The sequence below is a fragment of the Sus scrofa genome, unplaced genomic scaffold (genome assembly GCF_000003025.6).
Source record: "Sus scrofa isolate TJ Tabasco breed Duroc unplaced genomic scaffold, Sscrofa11.1 Contig905, whole genome shotgun sequence".
Lineage (NCBI taxonomy): Eukaryota > Metazoa > Chordata > Mammalia > Artiodactyla > Suidae > Sus > Sus scrofa.
In genome coordinates, this window is record NW_018085344.1 from 500,445 (window position 1) to 517,862 (window position 17,418).

The 17,418-nt window shown below is 50.7% G+C and overlaps 1 protein-coding gene across 13 annotated transcripts in view; it reads right to left on the reverse strand.

Moving 5' to 3' along the window:
* The window catches only part of LOC102159510 (dehydrogenase/reductase SDR family member on chromosome X), a 334,565-nt gene that overhangs the window by 199,202 nt on the left and 117,945 nt on the right, over positions 1–17,418 (reverse strand). For all 13 annotated transcript variants that reach the window (XR_002341343.1, XR_002341344.1, XR_002341342.1 and 10 more), the window contains one exon: positions 13,607–13,708. Coding sequence is in view for 2 of the 13 variants with exons in the window: in XM_021082457.1 (XP_020938116.1) it covers positions 13,607–13,708 (102 nt within the window). In the remaining 11 variants the exon portion in view is untranslated. The remainder of the gene's footprint in view (positions 1–13,606; positions 13,709–17,418) is intronic.

The following is a 17,418-nucleotide window of genomic DNA, read 5'->3' on the forward strand; positions in this document are numbered from 1 at the left end:
TGGTCCAAGCTTGCAAAGAATGACACGACAGCAGCCCACAGCAGAAGATAGGTCTGTCCTGAGTCACCCAACAGAGTTGCCCCCCGCTCCCCAGTGGGTCCTTCTCCTGGACAGGACAGCGGTCTGCAGAGACCGGGGGCCCTGGCAGTGTGGCTGGGACATGTGCGGACGGTGCTGTCTTGTGGTCCACAGGGAGGGGCAGCCCCAGACTCACATTGCCCTGGCGCCCCCTCATTCAGCTGAGCCCCAGAAACGCATTCCTCCCTGGTGCCTTGCAGGGATGCGGAGCCCCTTGGGCACAGGGCCCAGCCCAGGCCACCAGCCATCAGTCCATAAACACATTTGTAAATCAGTCCACAGACACATTCAGGGAGCACATTCGGTGGTGCCGTGTGCTGGACCCCTGGGCTTGAAACACCCACGCCTGCCCTGTGGGGGCAGAGCTCCTGAAAATCCCGGTCCCTGAGTCTCTCCCCTGGGGCTGCAGCACAGGTGATGAGCCAGGCTTGGGTCCTTCTCCAGAGACAGCCCACAGGCATGTCTGTGTATGCGCCCATGTGTGTGCATGCGCACCGCCTGCCTGGGTGCATGGGGGCATGCATTTTATCCGTGCAGATAACCTGTGTGCATCTGAATGCTTACTGCAAACACACATGTATACGCCCACATATGTGTGTGTGTGTGCTGTACATGTCTTTCTGTGTGTATATGCTCACATATGCACATACACACATCGGTCCGTGGAACTGTGTCTGCATTTGCATGCAGGTGTGTGTTTATAAATGCCAGCCAGCACATACCTGTGTTTTCTCTGGCGTCTAGGGTCCACGCATGCCTATGAATTTGCCCGTGGAGATGCATCTGTGTCTGTATTTGTGTGGATGCCTGCATTTGCATGTGACACGCCCAGGCATGTGTACATGTGTGCATATTTGTGAGTGTACGAGCAGAGATATTTGCATAGGTGTCAGGGTTCACAGTTCACCACACAGCTGCATGTCTTTACGTGGAAGGGGGCATCCATGTAGCTCCACTTGCATACCCATCCTGGGGCTTTTGCACCTGTGCAGGTATTGGCAAGTGCTTTTGCATATGGGTATAATTTTTATGCACATATGCACATATGTATTTCTGTATGTGTGTGTACATGTTCTGTTTGAACTTGTAAGTGTAGACACTTCTGTATGTGTGTGTACAAGTTCTGTTTGAACTTGTAAGTGTAGACACTTCTCTGTGTATGTGCATTTGCATGTGTGTGTGTGTGTGCTTCTTTACACTGACATGGGTGTATCGATCTATATGTGTATATGTGTATTTCTGCGTGGATGTGTACGCATGTTTACCTATCATTGTCTGTACATGCATTTGTGCAGGTTTGTGTGTGTGTATTTTATAAAGACGTGTATTTGTATATGCAGATATTGTGTATTTTATATATAGGCACACACACATGTGCACATGCCTGTGTTTGCATTTCCGCCTGTAATCCTCTGTATACGCATTTGTGTGTGTGTTTGTTTCTATGTGTGTATTTTACAGGATATGCATTTGGACATGCGTGCATGTTGTATACGTATCCATGTGTGTTTAGGCGCCTGTGTAGGCATTTCTACTTGTGATGCTCTGTACATGCACTGGATGTTCGTTTATACGTGCGTATTTCACAGGAGGTGTATTTGTGTGTGTCTGCGGTTTGTATTTGTTCATGTATATATCCATTTGTATGTGCCTGTGCGTGCATTTCCATATGTAACATGTTTGTGTATGCGGATATACAGCCATATATCTGATGTGCACACACATGGATGTGCCTGTGTGTGCCTTTCTCTCTGCAGTTCTCTGTCTACGCATTTTGCGTGAGTAAATGTATTTGTGGACTTTTTTCCCAGCTGGACCGGGAGGTCCCTCTCTGGACACACAGGGTGCCCTGCCTGCCCCTCCACACCCAGGTCCCAGGCAGGCCCCGCCTTGGGTCTCGTGATCCCACGTCCCCAAGTCCAGTGCAGCTTCCCCGCTGGAGAGAATCCTGAGGCAAAGAAGACGTCGGAGTTGGGCTGTGTCTTCACAGCGCCTGGAAAGAGCCCTGGGCGCAACAAGGTAGTGAGCAACCTTTAAAAAATAAAGCTGGAGGAAGGTGGGTGGCTGCGGCCACAGCGGAGAATGGAAGTGGACCAGTGACGGAAGATGGGCTGCAGACGCAGCAGATGCAGAAACGAGAAGACGGGGATGGAGGGCAGGGCGGGGGACCGGGAGGGCGGGGAAGGGGGCGGGGATAACACGCCCAGAGGCGTGGCCTTGACGCCACTGTGCATTCTGGCCACGCCCACCTGCCGCCCTCACAGCCAGCACTGACGGAGCCGCATCCTGGACAAAAACACGCAACCTGTGTCTTCACGTATTGGACGAAATGTGTTGAAATACACCTGCAGCCGCCAATATTTGATGTGAAGAGGGGGTTGCGGTGCCCGTCAGAACTCATGCAGAAGATAAGGGAGACGTGGTCCATATATACGCAAGGGAATATTCGGCCGTAAAAAAGAATGAAATCATGCCATCTGCAGCAACATGCGTGGACCTGGAGATCAACCCAAGCACTTTAAAATGTAGGTTCGCCTCCTGCACTGTCGGTGGGAATGTAAGTTGGTGCATCCACGATGCAAAACAGTACGGAGTTTCCTTTAAAAACTAAAAATAGAATTGCCACATGACCCAGCAATCCCACTCCTGGGCATCTATCCAGAAAAAAACTATAATTTGAAAACACACATGCACGCCCATATTCATAGCAACACGATTCACAGTAGCCAAAACATGGAAGCCACCATCGACAGAAGAAGGGATCAAGAAGATGTGGTCCATATACACAGTGAAATATCGTTCAGCCATAAAAAGAATGAGGGGAGTTCCCATCGTGGCACAGTGGTTAACGAATCTGACTAGGAACCATGAGGTTGCAGGTTCGATCCCTGGCCGTGCTCAGTGGGTTAAGGATCTGGCATTGCCGTGAGCTGTGGCGTAGGCTGGCGGCTACAGATCCAATTAGACCCCTATCCTGGGAACCTCCATATGCCGCAGGTGAAGCCCTAGGGGAAAAAAAAATGAAATTATGCCATTTGTAGCAACATGGATGGACCTAGAAATGCTCATACTAAATGAAATAAATCAGACAAAGACATATGATGTCACTTATAGGCGGAATCTAAAATATGATAAAAATGAACTTCTTTACAAAACAGAAACAGATTTACGGATATAGAAAACAAATTTTAAATAAATTTATTAGGAGTTTGGGATAAGCAGATATCACTACTCTGTGGAGGTTCCTTAAAAAACTAAAACTAGAACTACCATATAATCCAGCAATCCCACTCCTGGGCGCCTATCCCGAAAAAAATGAAAACTCTAATTTGAGGGACTCCATGCCCCCCAATGTTCACAGCAGCACTGTTCACAATAGCCAAGACATGGAAGCCACCTAAATGCCCATCAACAGAGGAGTGGATAAAAAAGATGGAGTGCACATATACAATAGAATATTACTCAGCCATAAAAAATGAATGAAATCATGCCATTTGCAGCAACACGGATGCAACTAGAGAGTCTCATACTAAGTGAAGTAAGTCAGAGAAAGATAAATATCACATGATACCACTTCCATGTGGAATCTAAAATATGGCACAAATGAACCTATCCACAAAACAGAAACAGACCCACAGACATAGAGAACAAATTTTAAAAGCAAATTTACTAGGAGTTTGGGATGAGCAGATACACACAGCTATATGGAAGTTCCTTAAACAATGAAAATAGAACTACCATAGGACCCAGTAATCCCACTCCTGGGCATCTATCCAGAAAAAAAAAAAAAAAAAAAAAACTCTAATTTGAAAAGATGCATGCACTTCAGTGTTCACAGCAGCACTATTCACACTAGCCAAGGCATGGAAACAACCTCAGTGTCCAGTGATGGAGGAGTGGATAAAGAAGATGTGGTCCATATACACAACGGAATATTACACAGCCATGAAAAAGAATGAAATCATGCCATTTGCAGCAAAAGGAATGGATGTACAGGGCATCGTGCTTAGTGAACTAAGTCAGAGAAAGACAAATACTATATAATCTCCGCTATAGGTGGGACTCTAAAAACTACAACAAACTAGTAAATATATCAAAATAGAACCAGACGTACAGATCTAGAGGACAAACGGGCAGTGACCAGTGGGGATCGGGAAGGGGGGAGGGGGGGGAAGAGCTACCAACTCATAGGTATAACATAAGCTGCAAGGAGATATTGTACCACATGTGAAGAGAACCACTATTTTATAAGGATTATAAACGGAGTATAACCTTTACACATTGTGACTCACTGGGCTGTACACCTGTAACTTACTGGCATCACCTGTACCTCAGTAAATAGATGGAGACAGAGAGAGAGATAAGGAGGGAGGGGTAGATAGAAAGATAGAGATGACAGATCGACAGATAGACAGACAGATAGATATAAATGATAGAGACAGATGATCCATAGATGGCAGATAGACCATAGATAGATGGATAGATGGACAGACAGGCGGACAGACAGGTTATAGATAAATAATAGATGATAGATGGATAGATGGATGGACAGATAGATGGAGGATATGTATAAGAGGAATAAGTAGAGGGGCATATTGTTCAGCACAGGGAGGACAGTATTTTATAATAACTTTAAACAATGTATCACCTTTAAACGTAGTGCATCACCTGTAGTTACACCTGTAACTTATAAGACTGTACAGCAACTTCAATAAAAATAAATGAAGAGGAAACACTGGGGGTGGTAAGTGGCGCGGCTGTGGTGCTGGCGTTTCAGCAACCGCCTGAAGGCTGAATTCCCAGCTAGAGAGCTTCCTCTCCAGGGATAACCTTGCAGCCACTAGACACGTGTCAGAATCCAGGGCTGCACCTGAGCTCACGGCGAGGGGCCTGCGAAGGGGACGTGGCTCAGCAGGTTAAGAACCCAACCAGGATTCACGAGGATGCAGGTTCCATCCCTGGGCTCACTCAGTGGGTTAAGGATCTAGCGTTGCCATGAGCTGGGGTGCAGGTCACAGGTGCAGCTTGGATCTGGTGTTGCTGTGGCTGGGGTGTAGACCTGCAGCGGCAGCTCCAATTCGACCTCTAGCCTGGGAACCTCCACATGCTGCAGGTGAAGCTGTAAAAAGAAAAAAAGAAAAGAAAAGAAAGATGGTCCTTGATTCCTGGTACATCAGGAGCAGGGAAACAGCCAGGAGACTCAGGGCCAGCAGACCTCCACGCCGCTGTACGACTCTGGATTTCCCGCCACCGGGGCGGAGCAGCTGGCCTGCTCCTGGCCAGGGCCCTGTGGTCAGGTTCCCGGTGACCTCAGCTGAAGGACAATGTGGGCTCCCGTCCCTCAGACCAGGCGAGTTCCAGCTGCTCCGTTCCCATTTCGTCTTTCCCAGCGAGGAGGCACCAGACGGTCAACGAGAAGCCACCAGGGAGCCCCGGGGCCATGACAACATGCATTGCTGTCACCCGGCCGCTCCAATGACAGATTCTGGCAGATGCTCCCTGACCCCCGACGGCCAGGGAGGCTGCTTCGGGCAGAGGACGCGTTCAAGGGGACTCAGGCAGAGCCAGAGCCCGCTGCGCGCCTTCTGGGCGTCAACGGCCTCGATGGGGAAAAGACCACTGTCCCACGGCAGCCCCGTGGGCACAGCCGCCCACCCCTCGAGCCCCGGAAGCGCCCAGCCCGCCCGGGGGCTGCTCCGCGGGGAAGATGCACGGGGGCTGCGGCCCCCAGGAGGCGGGACCCGCAACGCGGGACCCTGCCCGTGACTCACGCGTGATGAAGCGCGATGCCGAGAAGCGCCACGCCCATTTCCATTTTTAAAAGGCAAAACGTCCCACAGGAGGCGCTGGTGGCACCTTTCACGGCGACCGCGGTATTTATGGAACGCGTGACGGTGCCCGGGGGGGCGGCGGCCACCGCGATCGCACGCAGCGGCATTTGTCTTTTTTAAGTACATAAAAGGATGCTGTCAGCAGGCCAGGGGGTTGAGCAGTCACGCCTTGTTAGTCAGCCTCCGAGAAAGCATCAGCCTCGCCGAGCGCAGCTTGGGAAAAAGAGCCAGAAAGAAGATGGGCTCCTCCCCGAGGGATGGAGCTCCCGCTGTGGCTCAGCGGGTTAGTAACGCCCTATCTGAACTACCGGGCAGCTCCCAGCAACGCCAGAGCCTCAGCCCACTGAGGGAGGCCAGGGATTGAACCCGCATCCTCACGGAGACTCTGTTGGGTCGTTTACCCGCGGAGGCACAGCAGAAACTCCTTTTTTTTTTTTTTTTTTTTTTTTTTAATCTCAAAATGGTGTTGAAGTAGAGTTGATTTATGACGTTGTGTCCGTTTCAGGTGTACAGCAAAGGGACTCAGGGATCCATGTCCCCACAGCCCTTCTCTCTCAGCTTCTCTTCCCACAGAGATGAGCACAGAATCCTGGGGAACGCTCCCTGTGCTGCTCAGCAGGTCCCCGCTGGCCCGTCATTCCATAGACCTCAGGGTGCACCTGCCAACCCCATACACCTCCCCCCCCCCCCCGTCCCTCCCTGCCCCCACCTGTCCCCTTGGGTCACCATAACTTTGATTTCAAAATCCCTGAGTCTCTGTTTTGTAAATAAGGTTTTTGTGGCGTTCCTGTCGTGGCTCAGCAGTTAACAAACCCGTCCAGCATTCATGAGGGTGCGGGTTCGATCCCTGGCCTCGCTCCGTGGGTTAAGGATCCGGCATTGCCATGAGCTGTGGTGTAGGTCGCAGACACAGCAGCTCAGATCCTGCGTTGCTGTGGCTCTGGCGTAGGCCGGTGGCTACAGCTCTGATTAGGACCCTAGCCTGGGAACCTCCATATGCTGCAGGTGAGGCCCTAAAAAGACCAAAAAAAAACAAAAAAAACAAAAAAAACAAAACTTTTTTTGTAACAAGACTGTTTCTGGAATGCTTGTCATCTATATTTTGATCAAAGACCTACCGTGTTTTTGCAAGGCCTTCTTTAGACTGGGTATGGACTTACTATATGTTAATTCATAAAACGGAATCTTTTTAACATGCTAAAAATTTATTCAGAAGATTTTCATTATCTTTGGTGCCAATACTGAATGAGACTATTTCCTTCCTTTTTTTTTTTTTCTTTCATTTTTTAAAGTTTCGTTGCGCTAGAGTTGATGTGATCCTTTCTGCACACAGCCGATCACAGAATCCTGGGGAGCGCCCCCTGTGCTGCTCAGCAGGTCCCCGATGGCCCGTCATTCCATAGACCTCAGGGTGCACCTGCCAACCCCACACCCCCCGTCCATCCCACCCCCTCTTTCCCTCTTCGATGAGCAACTATCTCAGCTGGAAACGCCCCGCCAGACCCTCCAGTGCAGAGGCAAGGGCTCCTGGGACCATGTGACCATAAATACCCGACTCTTTCCATCGCTGCTGGCTCAGGTGACTCTGGAGGCTGCTGGCTCAGGTGACTCCGCAGCCTCTGGGTAACTGCCAAGCCCCTGTGTTTTGTTTTTGGGACCCAGTTCTGGAAGCTCCACAGCTGGCTGGGAGCAGGAAGGGATGGGTCTGCTGGCCGTGTGGGAATTTGAACCCATCGGGTCCAGTGGCCCCCAAGCACTGCCACCTGCAGCAAAGGGACATCTAAGTGCCTTCTGGTCCCCAAGACGTGCCAGGGATACCGCCACCCACCAGCGAACCGTTCTATCTGGGGGTGACAGGCGGTCCACACACATTCAGGTCCCACCTGCCCAACAGGAAGGCACGCGCCCCGAGTCACCGCTTTCCCGGGAGAGAGCAGAGAAAAATGCCAAGTGCGAGAAAAAGGAAACCGCGCAGGCACCGGCCCCCAAGACATCGGCACCCCGTCCCTGTGATCTCACTGCTCTGCAGGTGCCAAGGCCACTGAGGCCACTGCTGGGAAGAACGGCTCTGACGGCCATCGGTCCCCGGGGCCCTGCGCTGCTTGGTGGGAGGAAAGAATAAATGAATGAATGAAGAGAATGAAGGAAGAACTCTACCCAAGACTAGGTGCCTACGGATCTGGGCAGGCAGGCGTCTCTCTTCATTTTCAGACTGACGGCTGCCGTCTTTATCTGGGGGAGGGGACATCATTTTTACTAATTCTTTTTTTTCTTTTTTTTTGGGGGGCCGCACCTGCAGCATATGAAAGTTCCCAGGCTAGGGTTGGAATCGGAGCTGCCGATGCCAGTCGATACCCCAACCACCGCAACGCCAGATCTGAGCCACATCTGCAACCTACACCACAGCTCACGGCAATGCCGGATCCTTAATCCATGGAGTGAGGCCAGGGATCGAACGAGGCGGGTTCAGAACCTGCTGAGCCACGGCGGGCATTCCTGTTTCAGTAATTCTTGATCTTGGCAATGCATCCGGGAGAGGTACGGGAAAAACTCGATCAAGGCTCAAGGACCCAGCATCCATCCTGAGCGGGGCTTACAAACCTACCCAGGTTCTGGCTGGAGGATGGCAAACAGCATGAATCAACTTTTGATGCAAACGCCAGCTGCAATATGGACCAGCTCCGCATGAGGTCTCCCAGCGATCAGGCCCCCGTGGGATAAATCCGCGGCTCGGGGCCGCAGGGCCCCACGGACCGAGCCAGGCGGTGCGCTTCTATTTCCGTCGCGCTGGTGAAGGCAAAAATAGTCCATGTCTGAAGCACCGAACCCTCAAACAAAATCCCAAATGCTCCCTTTAAACTGTAGGCCATCTACTCCACTCGCCGTGATGGCCTGTGTGGGAAGAGACTCCGAAACAGCATGGATGTGTGTCTATGTGTGACTGAGTCGCTTCGCGGTGCACCTGAACCTGCCACAACACCGGACGTCCCCTCGACGCCAACAAGAACACACGCATAAATACTTAAAAATCATTTCATTCGGCCCTTCCCTTTCTTTGCTAATCATAAAACATCAGTGTCTTTCTGTTTGCTTTTTTATCTTCCTTTCTGAAAGATTCTAGGTATTTGTTTTTATTTGGGGACGATAGACTTTTTTTTTTTTTTCCTTTCTTGTTTCTTCTTTTTAGGGCCACACCCTCCGCGTATGGACGTTCCCAGGTTAGGGGTCAAATCGGAGGGGCAGCTAAGGGCCTACACCACAGCCACAGTAACGCGGGTCAGAGCCGCATCTGCAACTTACACCGCAGCTCACAGCAGTGCTGGATCCTTAACCCAGTGAGCAAGGCCAGGGCTTGAACCCACATCCTCCTCATATCGGGTTTTTTGTTTGTTTGTTTGTTTGTTTGTCTTTTTGCATTCTCTAGGGCCGCTCCTGCAGCATATGGAGGTTCCCAGGCTAGGGGGCGAATCGGAGCTGTAGCCTCCGGCCTTTGCCACAGCCACAGCAACGCTGGATCATTAACCCACTGAGCAAGGGCAGGGATCAAACCCACAACCTCGTGGTTTCTAGTCGGATTCGTCAACCACTGAGCCACAAAGGGAACTCCATAATATCAGGTCATTAACCAGCTGAGCCACAGTGGGAACTCCAGGGTCCTTCTGTTTTCAAGCTTTGTTTTCAGTCATTGCAATTCATGAAAAGCTTGCAAAACGAACGCAAAAAGAAAGAATACATTTTAAACATGCAAAGCACAAAGCTGGGATTTCCCATTGTGACTCAGTGGGTCAAGAACCCAAATGGTGTCCATGAGGAAGCAGGTTTGATCCCCGGCCTCCCTCAGTGGGTTAAGGATCCGACGTTGCCATGAGCTGTGGTGTAGGTCACAAATGGGGCTTGGATCCCACGCTGCTGTGGCTGTGGTGCAGACCTACAGCTGCAGCTGTGATTCAACCCTTCGCCTGGGAGCTTCCATGTGTTGTAGGTGCAGCCCTAAAAAAAATCATCATCATAGTCATCATAAAATAAAATAAAAATAAAGGGGGTGACACACAAGGGGAGCAAACACAACATGCAGCCTCGGCGAGTGGCCCTGCAGTAACTGCACTCTGGTTCCGGCTCCTGGAAATGGCATCGGCAGGAGCCGTGGCTGGGAAGCCCCGTGGCAGGTCACAGCTCCCCACACGACGGTCTCTGCATTTCCAGGATGGGGCACTGCACGGAATAAGTCTTTGTTTAATGTGAGTCCTTGGCTGGAGAGGGATGTGCGTGAGGTCAAGGGCTCCTGTTTATCCCTGTATTTCCTGGCCTGGGAATTACCGAGTACATGAGGGAGAGGCGACAGGTTAATGTCGCCAAGATGTCCACGCCCTAATCTCTGCGTGGGAGACACAACAATGTCCCCCAACCATCCACATCCTGATGCCCTCATTATCAGAGAGAAGCACATCAAAACCACAATGAGGTACCGCCTCACACCGGTCAGAATGGCCACCGTGAATAAGCCCACAAATGGCAAATGCTGGAGGGGCTGCGGAGAAAAGGGACCCCTCCTGCACTGTGGGTGGGAATGTGAATCGGTGCAGCCATGACGAAGGTTCCTCAGAAAACTAACTATAGACCTACCATAGGATCCAGCAATCCCACTCCTGGGCATCTGTCTGCAGAAAAACATAATTTGAAAAGATACACACACCCCTTGTTCACGGCAGCACTATTCACAAGCCAAGACATGGGAGCCACCTAAAGGTCCATGACAGATGAATGGATAAAGAAGATGTGGTACTTATACACAATGGAATACTACTCAGCCATGAAAAAGAACAAAAGAGAGTTCCCATTATGGCTCAGTGGTAACAAACACAACTAGTGTCCAAGAGGATGTGGGTTTGATCCCTGGCCTCCTCAGTGGGTTAAGGATCTGGCATTGCCATGAGCTGTGGTGTAGATCACAGATGAGGCTCAGATTTGGTGTTACGGTGGCGGGCAGCTGCAGCTTCAATGTGGCCCTCAGCCTGGGAACTTCCATATGCCATGGATGCAGCCCTAAAAAGCCAAAAAACAAAAAACAAAAACCCAAAAAATGCAAGAATGCTATTTGCAGTAACATGGATGGAACTAGAGATTCTCATACTAAGTGAAGAAAGTCAGATAAAGACAAACATCATGTGATATCACTAATATGTGGAATCTAAAAGAGGACACAAAGGAACGTACCTAGGAAACAAACTCACAGACAGAACAAACTTCCGGTTACCAAAGGAGGAGGGGGGAGAATAAGTTAGGAGGTTGGTACGAACAGACGCAGACCACTATACATAAAAGAGACAAACAACAAGGACCTACTACCTAGCACAGGGAACTCCAACAATATTCGTAATATCTGACACGGAGAAAGAATCTAGAAAAGAATATATGTCTGTATCTAGATATGGTATCTCGTTCTATCGTTAGTTTTCTACATACAGATATAGGACTGAATCATTTTTCTGTACACCTTCAATTAACATGACACTGTAAATATATTATATTTTAATATTTTTGTTGTCTTTTGTCTTTTTTAGGGCCACACCCAAGGCACATGGAGGCTCCCAGGCTAGGGGTTGAATCGGGGCTGTCGCTGCCGGTCTACACCACAGCCACAGCACTGTGGATCCAAGATGCATCTGTGACCTACACCACAGCTCACAGCCACACCGGATCCTTCACCCACTGAGCAGGACCAGGGATCAAACCCGCATCCTCATGGGGAATAAGTCAGGTTCGTTCACCACTGAGCCATGACAGGAACTCCCTGTACCTCGATTTTTTTTACATGGTGAAGACATAGAAGAGTCAACAATGCATTGCATACAACCTAAATTACTTTAGGTGCTCCCCCTTAAAAACCAAAACCAAAACCTAGGGGTAGAAGGTTAATTATGGAGAATGCATTGATAAGCCTGTTTCTGCTGGTGTCCCCCCGCCCTCCACGCTCCTGAGCTATAGCCACACCAGCAAACATGCTTGGCAGCCGTATTTCCCACTAAACCTCTGGTGACCCAGAGCAGGGTGACACCTGCTGGGCGAAGACATCTGTCAGAATGGAGATTCCTGATTGTCCTGCTTCCTGGCTCAGGGAAGGCTGCACCGCAAGGATGCTGGGAGGCTGCAGCAAAGAACCTCAGCTCATACAGTTCTGATGGGTTCCCGGACTAGCATGCACACACGGCCACGGCCAAGTGGCCCTCTGAGAACGTGGCCCCATCCCTGACCCGTCAGGGTGTTGAAGGTAACGAGGAGACAGGAGGTGTGGCTGGACCCGTCTCCACCATCCCTCCCTCCAGCGTCTCTGCACAGGTGGCCCTGTGTACAGTGTCATCCCACTCACTGAGGAGACTGAGAAACCCTCCACAAAGCAAGCCCGCCCCTCAGAGCACAGACGGAGGTGCCCCACGTGGCCGTGTCCTGCAAAATCATTGATTTCTGCCAGTAGGTTTCAGGCATAATCATGTGCAGAAACCTGAAAAGTATCAACAGAGTCCTGGGGAGAAGAAATAAAGATTAAAATCATTCTGAACCATCCAAGGAGATCTGCCCGCAAGAGCACCACGCAGTGTCCACCCCCCTGGGCTAAGTCGAGGGAACGGTGCCAGCTGGCAGGTGTTTCGTAGGCAGCCACAGACGCATCCCTGCCGCACTGGAGACAAACCCTACGGACAGTTTTCCGTGCCGTGTTTTTCCCTTAAGGGAGCATTTCCAATTCAACAAGTGGATGGAGCAGAGGTATCTCTATGTGGCTCAGATCCTGCCCTCCAACCCTATGACTATGACGAAAAACAGAAGACGGAAGGCACCAGACAAAGAGAAAGAAGACAGCACGCAGGTCTTGGGAGCGGAATCAGATAGACACGTGTTAGGATGTCACGTGCCTCAGAAGGAAGCATGAAGTCCCCGCCCACCCCGAGATCTGCCCACGCCCTGAGCCGGGGTCATGACAATACCTGGGAAAAGCGGGAACCAGCCAGAGGGACTTTGGAAAAAGGATGGAGGGTCTTTAGATGCAAAAAATTATCCTGGATTATCCACGTGGGGCTCAAGACAAGTCATGAGAGTCCTAGCCTTCCCTGCCGTCCACAATACGAATAATTTGACACGTTTTACAGAGTTGGGAAAAACTGCAGTGGCAGTAGCCCTTTGAGTCCCATCTGTTCCTTTTGCTGCATTAATTGAACTATTTATCTCCTTTCGATCCTGGGTCTCCAGTGCTGAAAGCAACATCTTAAATTTGAACAGGAATGAGCCGAACTGATGATAATCACGGAAACACAAGGAGGTTTTGATAAAATAACTCCTGTAACAACACTCGACCCTTCACTGGTTCCCAATCATGGAAGCACACGGAGGTTTTGATAAAATAACACCTGTGACAACACTCGACCCTTCACAGCTTCCTGGTCCGTCTTAGCCCAAGTGGACTAGTCCAAGTATTGAATCCACAGGACACAGCATCACACTTTACAGCATTTCAAAGCAACGTCCTACAATTACTCTGCTAACACCAGCACCAGTTAACAGCCAAACACACCAGTGGAACGAAGCAGCGGCAACAACTGGCCCCGAGAGTCGTGGGTTTCCAAGGGAACCCCACCCGCTTTCCCAAAGGAGGGCTAGGGCTCCTGTCTGTGTCCGACCTGCCTCTGGACTTCACCAGAACTCACCGTTATTGACCAGGACGTGGAGAGGGATTTTCTTCATCTTGAACTTCTGGACAAACTGCCGGAGAGACTTCATGGACGCCAGGTCGCAATATAAAAACTCCACTGGAAAGGGGGAAAAAAAAGCCTGGTTATCTTCCAGTCATTAAGCCACTAAGATGACTTCTAAACAGGTTAACTTTGAACCCTCTGGGAAGTAGCACTGGGTTAGAAACTGAAGAAGGTTCATCCTGGGGAACTTACACTAAAAAGACCCTCAATGTCTTTTTTTTTGGGGGGGGGCACACCCGCGGCACATGGAGGTTCCCACGCTAGGGGTCAAATCAGAGCTGCTGCTGGTCTACACCACAACCACAGCCACAGCAGGATCCGAGCTGCATCTGCGACCTACACCACAGCTTTTGGCAACGCCAGATCCTTAGCCCACTGAGCGAAGCCAAGGATTGAACTCGCATCCTTGGGGACACTATGTTGGGTTCCTAACCTGTGGAGCCACAATGGGAACTCCCCTGGGGTACGGCCTTCATGACTTCTTCTCCTTGAGTGAGGCTGGGACTTTGTGACTTGCCTCGAGTCAACAGCATATGGCAAAGATGACGAGATGTCACCCCATGCCTGGACTTCATTCTGTAACAGTCCCTCTTGCAAGCAGACTCAGCAGGTGATTCTCCGGCTGGCCTGGAGGACGTAAGCTGCCTTGCTGTGAGCAGGCCAGGGGCCAAGACCCTCAGGACAGCTTCTGGCAGCTGGGAGCAGCCCCCACCAAGAGCCAGCAGGACAGTCCGACTCTCAGACCGACGACCTCAAGGACCAGCGGTCATCAAACAACCACGTGAACTCAGAAGAGGATCCTGAGGTCCAGACCACACAACCCTTGTGAGTGGAGGGCCGTTTTCTTGGTCCCCCTGCAGCAGCGTGGTTCATGCCCGGCCACTGCTGGTTCTGCTGTAGGATCACCTTGGGTTTCTCGAGGGTCAGCTCTCAGGAACGAGCTCACAGAGATGCCTGTGGTTCCAGGACCCCGCAACAGAAGGGAGTACGGCTTCCACATCCCAAAGTCCAGCACCCTCTGCAGCATGCACCTGAGGGGCGAGAGGCACCTGCAGGAGTCTGCTGTTTTGTAGTTGCTGTGGCATGTGTTAAACATCATTGCACCTGAGAGCCAGCAAAAGCGTTTGCTTGAGAAGGTACCTATGCTGCTGCTCACTCAAAAGGGACCTGTGAGGATACCCTGCCCTGCTCAGCATCTTCGGCATGGAGAATGGAACCTGTGGGCCAAGTCACACAGCCACAGAGGACGCGGGAGGGTGTGCTTTCAATATTTCCCCTAGAAACTGACAGTGGGAGCAGGGTGGGCATGCTTCCGGATCAGCGTTACTGGCGAGGTCTAGGGAGGGGCACGATTCTGTGAATGGGTCTTGACCCCGAGCACCAAGACCCGTTCAGGAACGGAGGGTGGATGTGTTTAGGAATTTTTTTTAAATCAATGGTCACGTTACGTTTGCTGAAGCCAGTGGTTTTTTCCCCTTTATATTCTTTTTAAACTTGTTTTATTTATATTCTTATTAAAGTATAGTTGATGTACAGTGTGTATCAACTTCTGCTGTACAGCCCAGTGACGCGGGCTTACATACATATATCCTTTTTCTCATAATCCATCCTGGTCTATCCCAAGAGACTGGATAGAGTCCCCTGTGCTACACAGCAGCACCTCAGGGCTCATCCATTCTCAGTGTCGTAGTATGCATCTACGAACCCCAAACTCCCCGTCCAGCCCACACCCTGCCCCTCCCCCTTGGCAACCCCAAGTCTGTTCTCTGTGTCCGTGAGTCTGTTTCTCTTCTGTAGACAGGTTCATCTGTACCATCTTTTAGATTTTTATTTTTAACTTTTGACCACCCCTGTAGCACGCAGAACTTCCTGGGCCAGGGATCGAACCCGTGCCACAGCTGTAATCAGAGCCACAAGTGGTGACAAAGTCAGATCCTTAAGCCACTGAGCCACCAGGGAACTCCTCCAGTGATTTTTTTTTAAAGCAACACTGTCAATGGACATTTGGGTTGTTTCCACGTCTTGGCTATGGACAGTGAGTAGTGCTGCAATGAACATGCAGGTGCATGTGTCTTTTTTTAGGAAAGTTTTGTCCGGATATATGCCCAAGACTGGGATTGTTGGGTCCTATGGTAGTTCGGTGTATAGTTTTCTAAGGTACCTCCATACTGTTCTCCATAGTGGTTGTACCAATTTCCATTCCCACCAAGAGTGCAGGAGGGTTCCCTTTTCTCCACACCCCCGCCAGCAAATGTCCATCAACAGATGACTGGATTAAGAAGATGTGGTATATATATACACAGTGGAATACTACTCAGCCATAAAAAAGAACAAAATCATGCCATTTGCAGCAACATGGATGGAACTAGAGACTCTCATCCTGAGTAAAGTCAGTCAGAAAGAGAAAGACAAATACCATACGATATCCCTCATATCTAGAATCGAATATATGGCACAAAGGAGCCTTTCCACAGAAGAGAAACTCATGGACTTGGAGAACAGACTTGTGGTTGCCGAGGGGGAGGGGGAGGGAGCGGGGTGGATGGGGAGCTTGAGGTTCATAGATGCAGACTCTTGCCTTTGGAGTGGATGAGCCATGAGATCCTGCTGTGTGGCACTGGGAACTCTGTCCAGTCACTTATGACGGAGCCTGACCATGTGAGAAAAAAGAATGTGTACGTGTGTGTGGCTGGGTCACCATGCTGTACAGTAGAAAAAAAATTATATATTGGGGGAATTAAAAAAAAACAAATAAACAACACCAACAAAAGCAACACTGGGCACTCCCCTTCTGTATGTTTCTTAAGTTGCCCTTTGTCACGTGATTCCTTCCTGTTCTGCATCAGGCGGTGACTGATGGAGGAAAAGGGAGTTGTGCCACAGGGAGTTGCGACGCTCTAGAACACGGTGCCACCTGGATAGGAATTCCTGACACACTGCTCTAACGCCCCCCCAGAACACTCCCGAAAAGGTAGTTCGAAAAAAAAAAAAAAAAAAAAAAAGAAAGGAAAACCTGCACAACAGCGTCTAACGAGAACCCGTGACAAACGGACGGTGGACCCACACACTCAGCCTCCAGAAACACAGCACTGTCTCTGCATCTTTGAAAAGTCAGAGGATGCTTCCTCCTTGCCCTTCAGGGGAAAAGGTCCAGAAGTGACCAGAAACATGAGTACAGACGCTCCACGCCGAGAGCTTTGCCTCTTGCATCGGGCGCGGGTCTGGCTTCCTTTCTGCCCACTCTTGTCATCAGCAGCGACTTTCGACGTCCATTCAGGAGCTGCCCCCCCCCCGACTGCTCTCCTTTGCAAGGTTGGGGACCCTGCACAGGAAATAAGAGCCCCCCTCCCCAAATCCAGCCCCACAGCTGGGACGGCAGGGCGCTCCCTGCACACCAGCTGCCTCCCTGCGAACAGAAATGCAGAAGACAGACTGCAGAGGAGGGAGCCCCCCACAGCCAGACGAGGCACCAGGGCTGACCACCCACAGGAGCCGGGGACTCACGCGTGTGAGGGGTCACCGGAAACTCAAGCAGGGGCTGCAACGGCCAACCGTGAGTTCAGTGAGAGGGCACAGGGTACGTGACGCAGCAGGGCTCCGGGCGGGGAGTGGGAGAGGGAGACACAGGTGACGTTTTTATCTACCTGGACTGCCGTCAAGGACACCTTCATTTCAGAGTTCCTGCTGTGGCACCGTGGAAATGAACCCGACCAGTGTCCATGAGGACGCAGGTTTGATCCCTGGCCTCACTCAGTGGATGAAGG